At 40.3% G+C, this 13,354-nt stretch overlaps 2 protein-coding genes across 9 annotated transcripts in view; one reads left to right on the top strand and one right to left on the bottom strand.

The window, feature by feature from the left end:
* The window catches only part of LOC128816065 (sacsin-like), a 92,798-nt gene that overhangs the window by 16,627 nt on the left and 62,817 nt on the right, over nucleotides 1-13,354 (bottom strand).
* LOC128815788 (protein kinase C alpha type-like) overlaps nucleotides 3,515-13,354 on the top strand; it is a 32,294-nt gene continuing 22,454 nt past the window's right edge. For 5 of the 8 annotated variants that reach the window (XM_053992805.1, XM_053992806.1, XM_053992807.1 and 2 more), the window contains exons 1-5: nucleotides 3,515-3,642; nucleotides 4,684-4,804; nucleotides 5,738-5,928; nucleotides 6,035-6,183; nucleotides 11,614-11,698. In XM_053992805.1, coding sequence (XP_053848780.1) covers nucleotides 4,705-4,804; nucleotides 5,738-5,928; nucleotides 6,035-6,183; nucleotides 11,614-11,698 — 525 coding nt within the window. In that variant the 5' untranslated portion in view covers nucleotides 3,515-3,642; nucleotides 4,684-4,704. Of the gene's footprint in view, nucleotides 3,701-4,049; nucleotides 4,083-4,110; nucleotides 4,301-4,683; nucleotides 4,805-5,737; nucleotides 5,929-6,034; nucleotides 6,184-11,613; nucleotides 11,699-13,354 lie in introns of those variants that run through there. The other 3 variants (XM_053992802.1, XM_053992804.1, XM_053992801.1) reach the window with 3 other exon arrangements.

Raw genomic sequence — 13,354 nt, forward strand, 5'->3', positions numbered from 1 at the left:
AATTTCCAGGTGAACTCCAGAATCTGTGAATGCTTTCTTCTCTCCCCACCATCCCCTCCAGTCTCTTCCACAAGCTGCAACACATCATTTCAGCCATTAAATTCCACTCTCTTGTCTCTGCCTTCTTCCAAATCCCTGCACTAGTGCTTCTCTTTCCACATTTCCAACATTTATGCAACTGTAAATGACCTCCTCAATAGCAGTTGCTTTACAGTAAAGTGATTTTCAGCCACTAGTGTGTCCTTATTTAATATTACCTAATTATCTATCAAATCCTTTATCTTTAGACTGATTTATAGCAAGAACCCTTAATTATTAGTAATTACTGGGTTCTGATTCCATTACCACTCCCCTGTGAGAGGGAGTGGACCTTTAATTATAGATAGACAGAGAGTCATGAGCCTGGGATTTTCCAGAATTTACGTAAGTAGAAAGACTGAGATTTCCAAATGAGTTTAAAAGCCAAGAATCCAGCCCTGATTTAAACATCAACAGCATCAGATAAAGGGTTTTTTTAATATTTCTTTAAAAAATGTGCTTCAGTTAGTAAGACTATTTACATTTTAGAGATTTAACTTCACCAGAAACTGTTTTAAACCACTGTTAATTTTTACCTCTGTTTCAATATTGCACAAAATAATTGCTTCAGTTTTGTTTTTTTTTTTTTTTTTTAATTGGTATTTTTAAAGAGAAATGTACACCATTGAGCAACAGTTCTGATCTCTGGTCATTAAGTAGCTCTGAAGTAAACTGTACTTTTAATTTGATTTATGATACAGGCAGCTTACTGGTATGATCCAGTTTGGCAAGTTTTGTGCTTATGTCTGTATTTTCATTCAGAAAAAGTAATTATAATTTCAACATATTAGAAAGTGATAGAGAAATATTTGTGATACACTTACAATAAATTGTCATGAGTCATACAAGGTTCCCTCTGCAGTTTAAAAGCCTTTTCTTTGATAAAAAGCATGAGCTCCACAGTAAGTAATAATCCACTGCAGAACTTTTAAAAGGACCATTTAACATTAAGATCAAGCTACTTGTAAGATGGCAGAGCTGCCACTAAAGAACTCTAAACATGTTCTAATCATCTTTTTTCTTTGTTTTTTTTTTTTTTTTTTGTAAGGATGCATATGAATATTTTAATAGCATGACTGATATAATTCGTCCTTATGCTTCCTATTTTTAAGGAGAGAGTAAGGCAGCTGTTATTAAGTATTTAGTACTTTGTACTCAGCAACAATTTAATTCTCTAATTCAGAGACAGACAGATTCATGCTGGCAACTGAAGTGGGTATTTTGTTGGTGCAGTGTGTGCCAACTTGTTTGGTTGAACAAGTTTAGGTGGGATCCTCAAATGAAGTTTGCAGGCCAGGATAGCCAGAACTCCTTCTAACACATACATAGCTCAGGTGGCAGGAGCCAATTAATTTGTAAATCCAGTCTAAATGTGGTATGGATCCATCTCTGGGATCAGGATGTTCAGGGCAGTTGCTGAGATACCAAACACTGTTTAATATTAACTTGTGTGTCACAGCAAACCCTGTGAAGATGGCTTAAAGAAACTTAGCATTCACTGTCACCCAAATGCAGCTTGCCCCTGAAAGGACTTATGTTTTGCACAAAAAACAGCTGCCCCAGGAAAACTGAGGTTTTTCCAAGGAAATTTTCCCAGTTCTACTTACCCATGCAGCAGGATAATAACTGAACAAATCAGCTGGCCTTGCTTCCTCACTGGATGTGCAGCACTGGAACACTTGAAAGGATCACCCTTAGGAGCCAATGTTCACAAGCTGAATTTGTTATCTACTCTCCTGAAGCAAGAAGAGGGAGAAAAAAAGAAAAATCTGTGACCTGTTAACTCTTTGAAGTAGTGAGGTATTTGTGAATCACAACTTTCCAGACATGAAAGATTTGCTCAGAAGGGCTGAAAAATAATGTCTTGCAACTCGAAGAACCTCCTTAAGAACTTTCCTCACCATGTCATTAACTGCACTTGGGTCCAGCATTGGGCTCCTGCAGGAACTCTGCAGGGAAACACTGAAGTGAACCAAAACCAAAAGGAAATCAGTTCCGCTTTGGCTAAGCAGAATTCTTTGAGTAGAGACAAATTGTTCAGAGACATCACACTCCTTTCTCAATTCTGCAGTCTTTAAATCTCCAACTGACATCTGCTACATCCATATCCTTGTACTCTCATTCTATGGGAGTGGCAAAGAAGAAGCTGGTATGAGGCACTGGGAGTGGAAGAAGCTGGTATGAGGCAGTGAGACCTGCCTGCTTTTTTTTTTCTTTCTTTCTTTTCTGTATTTTTGAGATGTTTGAAAAAATGCCTTAAGGTGTTCATGTTACTTGTGGCAACCTGCCGAGGCAGTTAAAGAGATAAGAGAACATGGTAAAATGTAGTGGAAAAAAAAATACTGAATATGTTTTGCTTAAATGACCGTATTTTTACAATTCAAATTGGGAATTTGTTCTGCATTCTGGTTGGGATATCTTTGTGTTCTGTATTAGTGTGTCTACAGTGATTTCCTCAGGAGGGTCAGGGCACATCAGTGCTCCTCATGTCCAGGCTGCAGTTTGGATGGAGACAAGACCTCACTCATTTTCTCAACCTTTTGTTTTTCTTTCTGTTTTTTTTGGACAGAAGTTATGTGTGAAAAATGCATATTTTATGATTGGCTTTTTGCAAATATTAAATTGAATACTATATGTATTATGTTATATTGATTAGAAGTGCTGTATTAACATTTTAATAGTATGGCAAATGCAGTTTTGTAGTTAAAATAGAAACTATGTATGTGGGTTTTTTTTTTTTTTAAAAGAATGAGATACTCACTTTGAGAGAACAATCCCAAAACACCTAAATATTCCAGAGAAGAGGAATTTATGGTTCTCTTATCAGAAGAAGCTAATTTCTTCAGGCCTTGCTCAGACTCAAAGATGCCATGGGGATTAGAAGAAAGAGTTGACATATTCCAGACAGCGTTTCTTATTTTAAATAGAATGTATGCATAACCATGAAGTCTGTATGAATATGCAACAGTGTATGGTTTTTAAGGGTTATTCCTTTGTTCACAAAACATGCTTGTCGTGGCTTAAGTGTCCGAGAGCATCTGGACGTCCGTAATTCTTTGCTTTTTATTGTCTTGTAATTGTCCTAACTCTAGATTTTTATTACTCTAATTGTATTACTATTTTTATAACCATTTTATTATTATTAAACTTTATAAATTTTAAAAATCAAGTGATTGGCGTTTTTCACATTATGCAATTATCAAATCACTACAGGTAGGCTCCAACCTCGCTGGCCACCCTGGTAGTGGTCTGCCTTGGGAAGCAGACCCAGAAACTGGATCTATTCTGTCCTCGCACTCCTCAATCCCAAGAGCTTTCCCCGTTCCTGGGGCCGAACAACTCCCCAGCCCCTGCGGGCTGTGCTCGCAGTCGCCGTCCCCCGCCCGGGCCGCACCGGGCCAGCCCCGGTCACCGCGGAAACGGAAACGCGCGGGGCCGGGGCCGCTTTGAACGTTCGGCCGCTTTGAACGTTCGGCCAGTTTGAACGTTCGGCCGCTTTGAACGTTTGGCCGCGGCCGCGGCTGCCACCTTCCCCCGCCTTGGCCCTGACCCGTAGCCCTCGAGGTAACGGGGCAGGGCCCGTGGGGCCCGGCCGGGGCAGGGACGGCTGCCGGCGACACTGGTGTGCACCCCGGGCCGGGGCACGGTCGGGGGCACGGCCGGGGGCCGGGCTGGCCGCCGGGAAGGGCCCGGGGCGGGCCCGGGGGGTGCGGCTCCGCCGGCTCTGGAGCGCGTTCAGTGCTGGAATGTGCCGGGAAAGGTCCCGCTCAGCCGGGCAGTGAACGGCGCGGGAGCGAAGGTGCTGCTTCCTGAAAAACAGCCGCGCCGGGCCAGCCCCGGTCACCGCAGAAACGGAAATGCGCGGGGCCGGGGCCGCCGGGAGCGGGGCCGGTTTGAACGTTCGGCCGCTTTGAACGTTTGGCCGCGGCTGCCACCTTCCCCCGCCTTGGCCGTGACCCGTAGCCCCCGAGATAACGGGGCAGGGAGGGCCGCCGGCAACACTGGTGTGCGCTCCGGGCCGGGGGCCGGGCTGGCCGCCGGGAAGGGCCCTGGGGCGGGTCCAGGGGGTGCGGCTCCGCTGGCTCTGGAGCGCGTTCAGTGCTGGAATGTGCCAGGAAAGGTCCTGCTCAGCCGGGCAGTGAACGGCGCGGGAGCGAAGAGCTGCTCTGTGCGGTGCTGCTTCCTGAAAAACAGTCCTGACTGCTTTTTGGTTCTGTTACTTGTAACTATCGCTCTACTTGCTGTTTTTCCTCCTTTCTCCCCCCTCTTCTTTAAAAAAGAACCCTCTAATTCTAAGGAATATCAAGTTAGGAATGCGGTATCACACAAACGCCTTGAGGTGTTTTATACAGATTGGGTGTAATGAATATATTTATTGTGTGGTTGGCTATTCCGTTTCAAATCTAAACAAGCACATTCTTGTAGATTACACTGAGAACCTGTTATTTACAAAGAATCTGTCTTAGGTTTGTGTTTATTTCAACATAACACATCTAGTTTCACTTCCTTTATGTTCCAAGCACATCTTCATGTGGCCTAAGATGAAGAGAGACTGACGTAAAACAGTATTTGACCTTTTCTACATCAATGGCATTAATTTTGCAGGTTACTTTGTGTGCTTTCAAAATGAGCAGTGAAGATGAAATAAAGGAAAAACTGGATGCGGAATTAGATCGCTATGTCGTGGCTATGAAGCCCTGTGTCCTTAACCTGCAGAACAGTTCACGTACAGACGGTAAAATGTGCATTTAAACACTAATAACAAAGTCCTAGGGACTGACAATTATTATGTGTAGTTGTATCACTTAATCTAACCAGGCACTTCATCTCTGACATTACAAGGTACAGTTTTGATGGGGGTTTGCACAACTTCTAAAGTTGGATGTTTTAGGTGCCTACTGCAATTGTTTGACCTTATCTGTCTTGTTTTCATGATGTAAATGTGCTTTTGCACATGTACAATACATTACCATCTATCTTTAAAAACCTAGTTCAGTAGAAACGAAAATATTTTAAAGGCTATTGATTTTGAGATAACAAATATTTTTAAATTATAAAGTTGTTAACATTTGTTTGGGAATGGGTAATAATAGGAACATCGACTAATAAATGGTGTTGCATGAATCTAATTTTTACAACAAGCTGGTTGTTATTAAAGACACAAACCCTACGAATTAACAACTTTATGTGTAAACATTTAACCAAATGAATAATTTCCTTCTCTGATAGCAAAGCTTATGTAAATAGAGATTTATTTTTTTAAATAGATGAGGATTTTTTTGTGTATTTAAAGCAGTAATGCTTTACAGTGCAAGCTGTAAGTTGTAGTTTATGGCAGCTCTTCCAGTGAGTGCAGAATTCCTGGTGTTTCCAATTCCATGCTGTTTCCAAAAGTGATGTAAACTTCTGGTAAACGTGAATTTATAGAAAATGTTTGTGCAATATGTAAATTTGAACCATTGTTAAAAACCTTTTTTTTTCTCTAAGTATTTAACCATTTCTTTTCTTTGATTTGGTCATTCGGGAATTTGTTTTGTTTTAAACTTTGGTGTAGAAGGGAGAAACCTACAAAACTGGTGACCAGTGATGGCTTCTGCTTTCTGCATGTTTTTGATTTGCTCTGAAAATGTATAGTGACCACATATATCTGTATTTTCAGAAAGAGAAAGATGCTCACTATGGATTAAAAACCTCTGCAAACCTTCAGAAGCAGGCATAGGAATAGTGGAAAGGGAGAATCAAAACTTGTATGCAAAACTGCTGCTCCACGTGCTGCAGAGAGGAGTTCTGAATGGTCCCTTCAGCCAGAAACCAGAGGAAGGAATGCTGAAAACTTTGCCTGCCTACATGGTGAGTGTCCTTTCTTTATGAGTCAAACTTGCTAAAATTAAGGGTGTGAAGAAAGTATCTGTGTAAATATATTCTCGTGTTGATTATGCATTTGTTCTCATTCTAGTCAGTTTATTTTGATGAACCAAGTTCACCAAAGGTTGGGAACAGCCGCCCTGACTGCTTACCTGAGTGGATGGTGGGAGAGCTGGGAAACCATGACAGTAATGAATCCTCTGTGGAGGACTTATCTTCAGCAACAACTCCTGCACATGGGTAAGGTCTCTGTCCTTGCTTTAGCAGTGTTTGATTTATATTTAATAGACATAAGGTCTGGTTGTATCAGTTTGTATGAGTTTATTGCATTCCCTCATGGACTCACCATCAGTCTTTACAGACAGAAACTCTAGTAGCAGCCTCATTGTGATGAGAACTTCTAGACTGCTCTGTTCTTACTTTTCTCCATTGTGTCTTCTTCTCTGACTTCTTTACATCTCCTTCCATGTCCCATCACCCTATCCTCTTTCTCTTCCTCTTGTTCTCCCCCTCCTTTCAGTTCCGGACACTTAACATGGAAAGTCAAAGCCTGTGTCTGTAGTCTAAGGCCATGATACTGAATGCAGCTGTTTTATCAAATAGTTTTTAATGGCTTTTTTCCTTATAGATTCGAAATATAAACAAGCATAGAGATGGTAGATTTAGAGGTTGTTCTATGACTGTTGCTCACAGGTTTTTTAGAGGAAATGGAATAGTGGCTCCTTGTAGATAAGTAAGTTTTGCTGAGCGAGATTAAGGTTTTGATTTGCAGCAGCCAGTGAGCTTAAACAGCATCCTCAATCCCAGTCAACTGAGAATAGTGCTGTTTACAGCAGGGAAAAAGGGGGAAAAAAAGGGAAAAATGTATTGTTATTAAGACTCATTTTCCTGTTGGCTTAGAAAGATGTCCCTGCAGTATTGAAGGAGTGACAAGCTGGTCATTTAGATACTTGGAAAACTTCAGCCCTATTCTGTCCTAATTTGTGGGAATCTTAGGTAAATTCTAGTTTAATCTGCTGTTCTTAAGTATTTATTTTCTGGATTTTCTTACATAGTGCAACTTTGTGCTGATTATCAGGATCTGTGTTCCTTTTTTTTTCTTTATGTGGCTGCATTTCGGTCATGGATGGAATTTCCTCTTGTTTGCCCCTTTTAAAGTCTCATTAATGTTTAACCTCTCTGAAATCCTTGGTGAAAGAAGCATTCTTAGACATGGAGTGAATATTAGTCAAAGCTCAGTAGGTACTGTACAAGAGGAAGTGAGTGTTTGCTCTGCTTCTGGTTTCATTTCATTGTGTTAGAAATACATTTTCAAGTCTAGTTCCAGAAATCCAGTGCTTTTTTCATGTCTTCACTTACATCTTTCATAAGTTGCCACCATTAGCTGTTCTCTTGCAGGCACACTGATGTTTATGCTGTTATCGTCATTTTTCAATCATGTTTTTAGTTTTTCAGCAGTGATTTGGATAAGTGACAGATGGAGACTTGCAAGTTAAATCACATTAATATTGAGTATCGTGAAACTCTTCTGTATCCATTAACTGTGTGTAATTCTAACAATCATTTCAAAAGTTACTCTATGTCTGAGGTCTCTGTACCTCCTTTTCTCGAGGATTAGAGGCTCTTCTGGTTGCTTGCATTCATGCTCTGATAAGAACCTGTGGTTTTGATAACAGACTTGTGGTTTAAGAAGCAGAGGCAGACGATGGAGAATTTCCAGTTGAGTTATGATATTACTGATTTGGGCTTGATGATACAGAGAATTCACTGGAAAAGGAATGATTCTGGTTTGGTTTCATTGTGTTAGAAATATATTTTCAAGTTTAGTTTCATAGAGATACAGAAAATTGTTAAGAGGAGCTGTTCAGACAACCTTAATTAAAAAAAAAATAGATTTGACATTATGAAAACAAGGAATGTATCATGTTTTAGAAATGTTTTTTGAGACCTTGGAAAAAGTTTTGTTACTGTTACGCCATATCAGGATACCTGGCCTGGGTCTGACCAGGTGGTGTCAGTCCCTGGGAGCAGCATCGCCAGGTCCAAGTATCGCTCTGGGTGTTAGAAGCAATAAAACCATACGGCACAACTCTCCCCTGTTAGGCCATTGTTAGACCAGTGTTTAGCACACTGGTATCTCTGCAAGGCCATATTTGTGGTATAGAAATACACCTAATTACTCTGAATTCCTGACTTCTGCTGTCAGCTGGGGTGGGATTTGCATATTCCTCCCTCTTCATCCCACTGGGGCTGGTCCCTGCTTGAGGAAAGCTGAGGTGCAGTTCCACCTATTCCCTCCCTTCTTTGCCATAGTTTTTCTCTCTTTTCTACCTAGTTTATAGTAGAATACTGGGAATTTGATGTCTTTTCCCACTCTGTGTCTGAACCTCAGATTCAGCTTGGCCTATCAAAGTTCCCAAAGTCATTTTTTGGTGTAGTGAAGCTTTATTTCACTTTTCCCCTTTTATGCTGTGGGAATGAAGCAATACCTACCTTGGTGATCAGTGTGGTTCCCAAGACTCTGCTGAGTTCTCTGGAGACCTGCACTGCAAATTATTCCCTTGATTGCAAATTATTCCATGCCAGAAGAAGCAAGTAAATGTAATTGAATAATGTTACTGGTTTAAAGGAATTAAAAATCAGGTATACAGGCGCAGCTCTGCCATTGGATGCTTGGACCAAGAGTGAGGCAGTGTCTAAGGAAATCTGAATTTGTGTTGGAAAATTTGGATAGTTCTGTAGATTACATAAATTAATCTTCACTGCAATAAGAAACTTGATTTTCCTGCAAGTTTTGCAGAAAAATACTGAAGATAAATATTTCAGCTGTTGTGTTTCGAAAAATACAAAATATTTACGTATTTAATATTTACCTAAATATGACCATGTTAAGATATTACCTATATCAGCATATAGATCCTGGTTTTCTTTGTATTTACAATTTTGGATGAGCAATCAGTGCAGGTCAAAATGCAATATATTAAATATTTCTGGATGTGCAGTTTGCAGGGAGAGCCAGCAGATGGTGACCGAGTTCCACTGTGTTTGTCTCTCCCCTCTGAATCTGCACTGGGAAAACTGCATCCATGGGCATGGAACATGTGTAGTTGGATTAAAAATTTGCATTCCAGACATGACTCAGTTCCTACAACATTTTCTCAGGGCAAAATAGATAATGTCAGTGAGACATGTTTGAGTAACTGCTTGATGTTCTTTATCTCAAGATTCTTTCCTTTCAAAGACCCAAACAAACAAAAATTCTTTACATAGTGATTTTTATCTTGCAATACAGATAATTCTGTGTTGGACAATTTTGACTTTTCCATATGAAGTTGTTTTTATGCCTAAATAAAAACCTTAGATATACAAACCTTACTTGCAAAACTGGGGTGCTGATGAATAAATCCAACCAGCTGGGACTGGAAAGGTGCAGCTTTCTTTTGAAATGTGAGAGGGTTGGTTTGAGAAATGTTTAGATTGGTTTGAACAGAAACCTGGGCTTTCTGACCCTGTAGGAAAATTCTACTCTATGTTTATAGAGTGTGCCTGAAAACATTGTTAAAGGTTAGTGTGTAGTCATGCTGGACCAGGAAGAATCAGTGAATTTCCCTCACTTTGTTCCTAGGAGGAATATTTACTAATCTCCTTTATTAGCAGCAAATTGCTGCCTCCTCCCATGCCAGCTCCCTGCTTGGGCTGAAGCAAGAGGTCCCAGGTTGATGTCAAAACTCTGCTCATCCTTCACTCACCTGCAGTGGGAGGAAAAAGAATTAATCATGTGCTTTTTGGAGCTTGACTCGCATTAGCAGGAGGCTGGAAAAAGTAGTGGACAGGTGGTACATACTGGATGTGAGCAAAATTGTGTTCATTCTTAACAATTTTTTCAAATTCTGTTTGTACAATCAAGTAAAGGAGCTTCCTTTTCAGTTCCTCTTCAAAAGAGCAAACACAGAACTAAGAATGCATCTAGACTTTTGTCCTCCCTTTGGTGAATTTGAAAATATTACAGGTAGCTTGGGTTGGCTTGTGTGTTTGTTGATATTCCTGAATCTCTGAATGATGAGGGCATGAATTCTGTTTTCTCTCATTTTGAACAATTGGAACTTTATTGCATTGTTAGGTAACCTGAGTATTACTCAGAAAGGAAATCTGATGAAAGCGCAAATATACTCAGAGGCAAAGATTTATCTCCCTTTAATTAAAGGTAATTTTGTGTCAAATGAAATCTTGGTAAGAAATGCAAGAGGCAGTCATTGTGTTATCATATTCCTTTTGATCTTTTGTACCCCTAAGACTTTGCTTATCTAAACTATTTACTGCTTTGTAATTGTTATTGTGCATCCATACATGTTGTTTATATGGGATTTATTGGGGCTGGAAGGGAAGGTAGGCTCCCAGTTGTTGTATTTCTCTGTTCCCTGCTGTTCTGATGAAAGCTGGGGTCCTGTGCTTAATGAAAACTTTGTGTTTGTCTCTCTAGAAGTGACTGGTTTATATTGTACGTCCAACAGTTGTTGTTCTGTTCATAAACACTTCATTCATCTCAGTATTAAGGTAATTAATCTCAGTGTCTTTTTGGCATAGCAGCGATCTCATTTGCTGCCAGATGGAAAGGAAGGGAGGTATTGAATGGTCTGATTTGACTTTAATATCATATGGCCAGTTATAGGAAGGTGAAGGGACTAACAGGAGTTTTTAATTACCTTAATACCTGTGGATCTGACAGTGAAGTATGTGCTGAAGGGTGTTCCACTACTGTTTTGGATTTTTTGCTGTATCAACCCATCTAATAAATGCTTGGAACTTCTACTTTATTTTGTTCTTTTTCCCCCCATTGTGTGGCTGAGAAATGTCTGTGACCAGGTGCATCAGTGACAATTCTCTTCACCTGTCTGCTGATCTGCATTTCCCTTTGCTCAAGTGCTTTATTTACAACAAAAGCTTTTCTAGAAAGTCCCTCTGCTGGACAGAGCACTTGGTCATGCGGTGCTTCTGTCCTGTGTTGTGGGCATTTCTTTACCATCCCCCATAAATTCCACTTTAGTCCATAAAACAGAAATTAAATGAAACCAAGGCAATCTTTGTGACTTGTTCCTCTCCACCCTGGCCTTTCAAGCCACTGCCTTTGTACAGAGCTGTGTGTGTTGTTCTTCCCTTTGTGTGTTATAGGATCATTTACCTTGTTCTAACCTATTTTTTTGGTCTTAAAAGTCTCCCCTCTGGTGCAACCAACCATCACCTTAATTCCTCTTTCTTCTCTGAGTCACTGGACTCCATCTTACATTGTTTCATATTCTTAGCAATTGTATTTCAAAAGCATTCTCCTAAATCAGCCCTCTCCTTAGCTTGGATTTATCCTAAAATCCATTGGGAGATGTTGGGTCATGTAGTAAAAGAAAAGCAAAGAACACTTTTTAACTAGTGGGTTTTTTGGTGTGGGGTTTTATGGAGTGTTTTTTTAAGGGAACACTTAAGGCTTTTGTTTGTCTTTAACATGAAATTTTTCTCTTTTTTTTTCCATTTTTTTTCTGATCTTTCCATCTTGACAGTTATTTTCTGGTGTATATTTTAGCCAATTCTATTCTGTGATTAACATTCTTTGTGTGCCACAAGTTGCTGAAAATGATTTTTTCTCTTTCTGCTTCCTCCTGTCATTAATAACGGAGAAAGACTCAATGAGAAGCCATCAGTAATATCCCATTGTCTGAGCTCCTCTCACCGGACAGATGAAGATGACCTAGGCACGTCACTGTCTGTAAGATGCTTCTCCTTTTTGTCCTAAAGCTCTGCTTTCCCTGAGTTGCTTTTATATATCCCTGCAAAGCTGTTATTTCCAGCTGTGTGGGTCTTGATCCCTGTGTAAAGGTGCAGACATTTGGGAGGGAGTGATAGGGAGTGTCAGGCTTTTTTCTTCTTTTTGCCAGGGTCAGGATTAAATGTGCTAGAGGGTATTTATTGTTGGGACTCAGATATTTATTAGCTCTTATCTATGCCACAGTCTCACAAACACTGCAGCACTTCACTCTAACAAACTAAAAATGGAGCCCTGTCTCTCTCTCTCTACGAGGCTTTTTAAGGATAAACTGTCCAATTAAGAAATGACACCTAAATTATTTTTACTTTTAACCCAAATAACCATCCGTGGCCACAATGTGGACTTTTTTATCCAATTACACAAAACCACCCAAACCCATGGAGATGACGGTGAAGAAGGACCAGCCACTGCCCCAAAACCTCCATCTTGCTCCATCTATATTACTATATTCTAAATCCTTAAACTCTGAGTTTCCCCCCATGTGATATCACACACTTCTATTCAAACTCCACACCCACAATCTCAGTTCTGTCATTCCATTTTGGAAGCTTTTGCACAGTCTCAGGTCAAATGCAGTGTTCTCCTGGGGGTCAGTGCCTGTCAGCACAGAAAGTCTGAAATTCTCAGCAGTAACCAGGGTTCTAGCAAGGGAGGACTAAAGCTCATCAAAATCTGTCCTCTGCAGTGCAGGGGAACAGAATTGCTTGTAGGATGCTCTCAGTTCACCCTATTGCTTGACCTCTGTTTAGTGTTGTGTGTTCAGTGCCTGCTGGGTTGTTTTCCCCAGGCTTGGCAACGTGCCTGCATTGACATCATCTTTTATTTTGCAATAACAGATTAAAGAAAGCTGCATAGATGCCTCTGGCTCTATTCAGTGATGGTTGACCTCCGAAAGAGTGAATTTTGGATAGTTTGTTTCATCAGACTTTCCACAACGAGCATTTTGACTGATGAAAGAGCATTGAACAGGCTTTGTCTGAAACCCTTTTAGTCCAACATATTCAGTGATGTTGTTTATATAATTGCAAGCTTTGCACTGACAATTACTCCTGACAAATGTGTGATACCAAGAAATGTGCTGTTCACCTTCCAAAATGTGCTCTGTGGCCTTGCAGTGTCCTTCACCACACCTAGAGCAACCCTCACTCCTTGGTGATCACTGAATTGCCTGTTTGTTCCTCCAGCTCTGCCCACGCTTCATTTTCAATTCTAGCAGAGGAATAGTTGAGAAAGATTGCAGTTGAGGATTTATGAGGACATGAAGTGCAGATAGGATTAACTGGAAGCTCCTTTCTGAGGAAATTTGTGTTCTGCTGTGCATCTGGAATAGAGGATTAGCAAGGGGATGGTTTATCAGGGCAGCTTACATGTGCTCAATGGGCAAAAATTAGTGTCTGTATTCTAGGCTCTGATTGCTGTGAGTGTATTTATGTGTGTGTTGATTGTATGTATGCAAATGGAATTTAAATTCAGAAATGCCATCATTAAAAATAAAACCACATGCTGGCTTTACTACATTTCTCCTTATTGGTTTCCTGTTTGTTTTACTTCAGGAAATATTCCTTATGGAAGAGTTACTGTAAGAAAAATTATATT

Source organism: Vidua macroura, chromosome 17 (assembly GCF_024509145.1).
Source record: "Vidua macroura isolate BioBank_ID:100142 chromosome 17, ASM2450914v1, whole genome shotgun sequence".
NCBI classification, from domain to species: domain Eukaryota; kingdom Metazoa; phylum Chordata; class Aves; order Passeriformes; family Viduidae; genus Vidua; species Vidua macroura.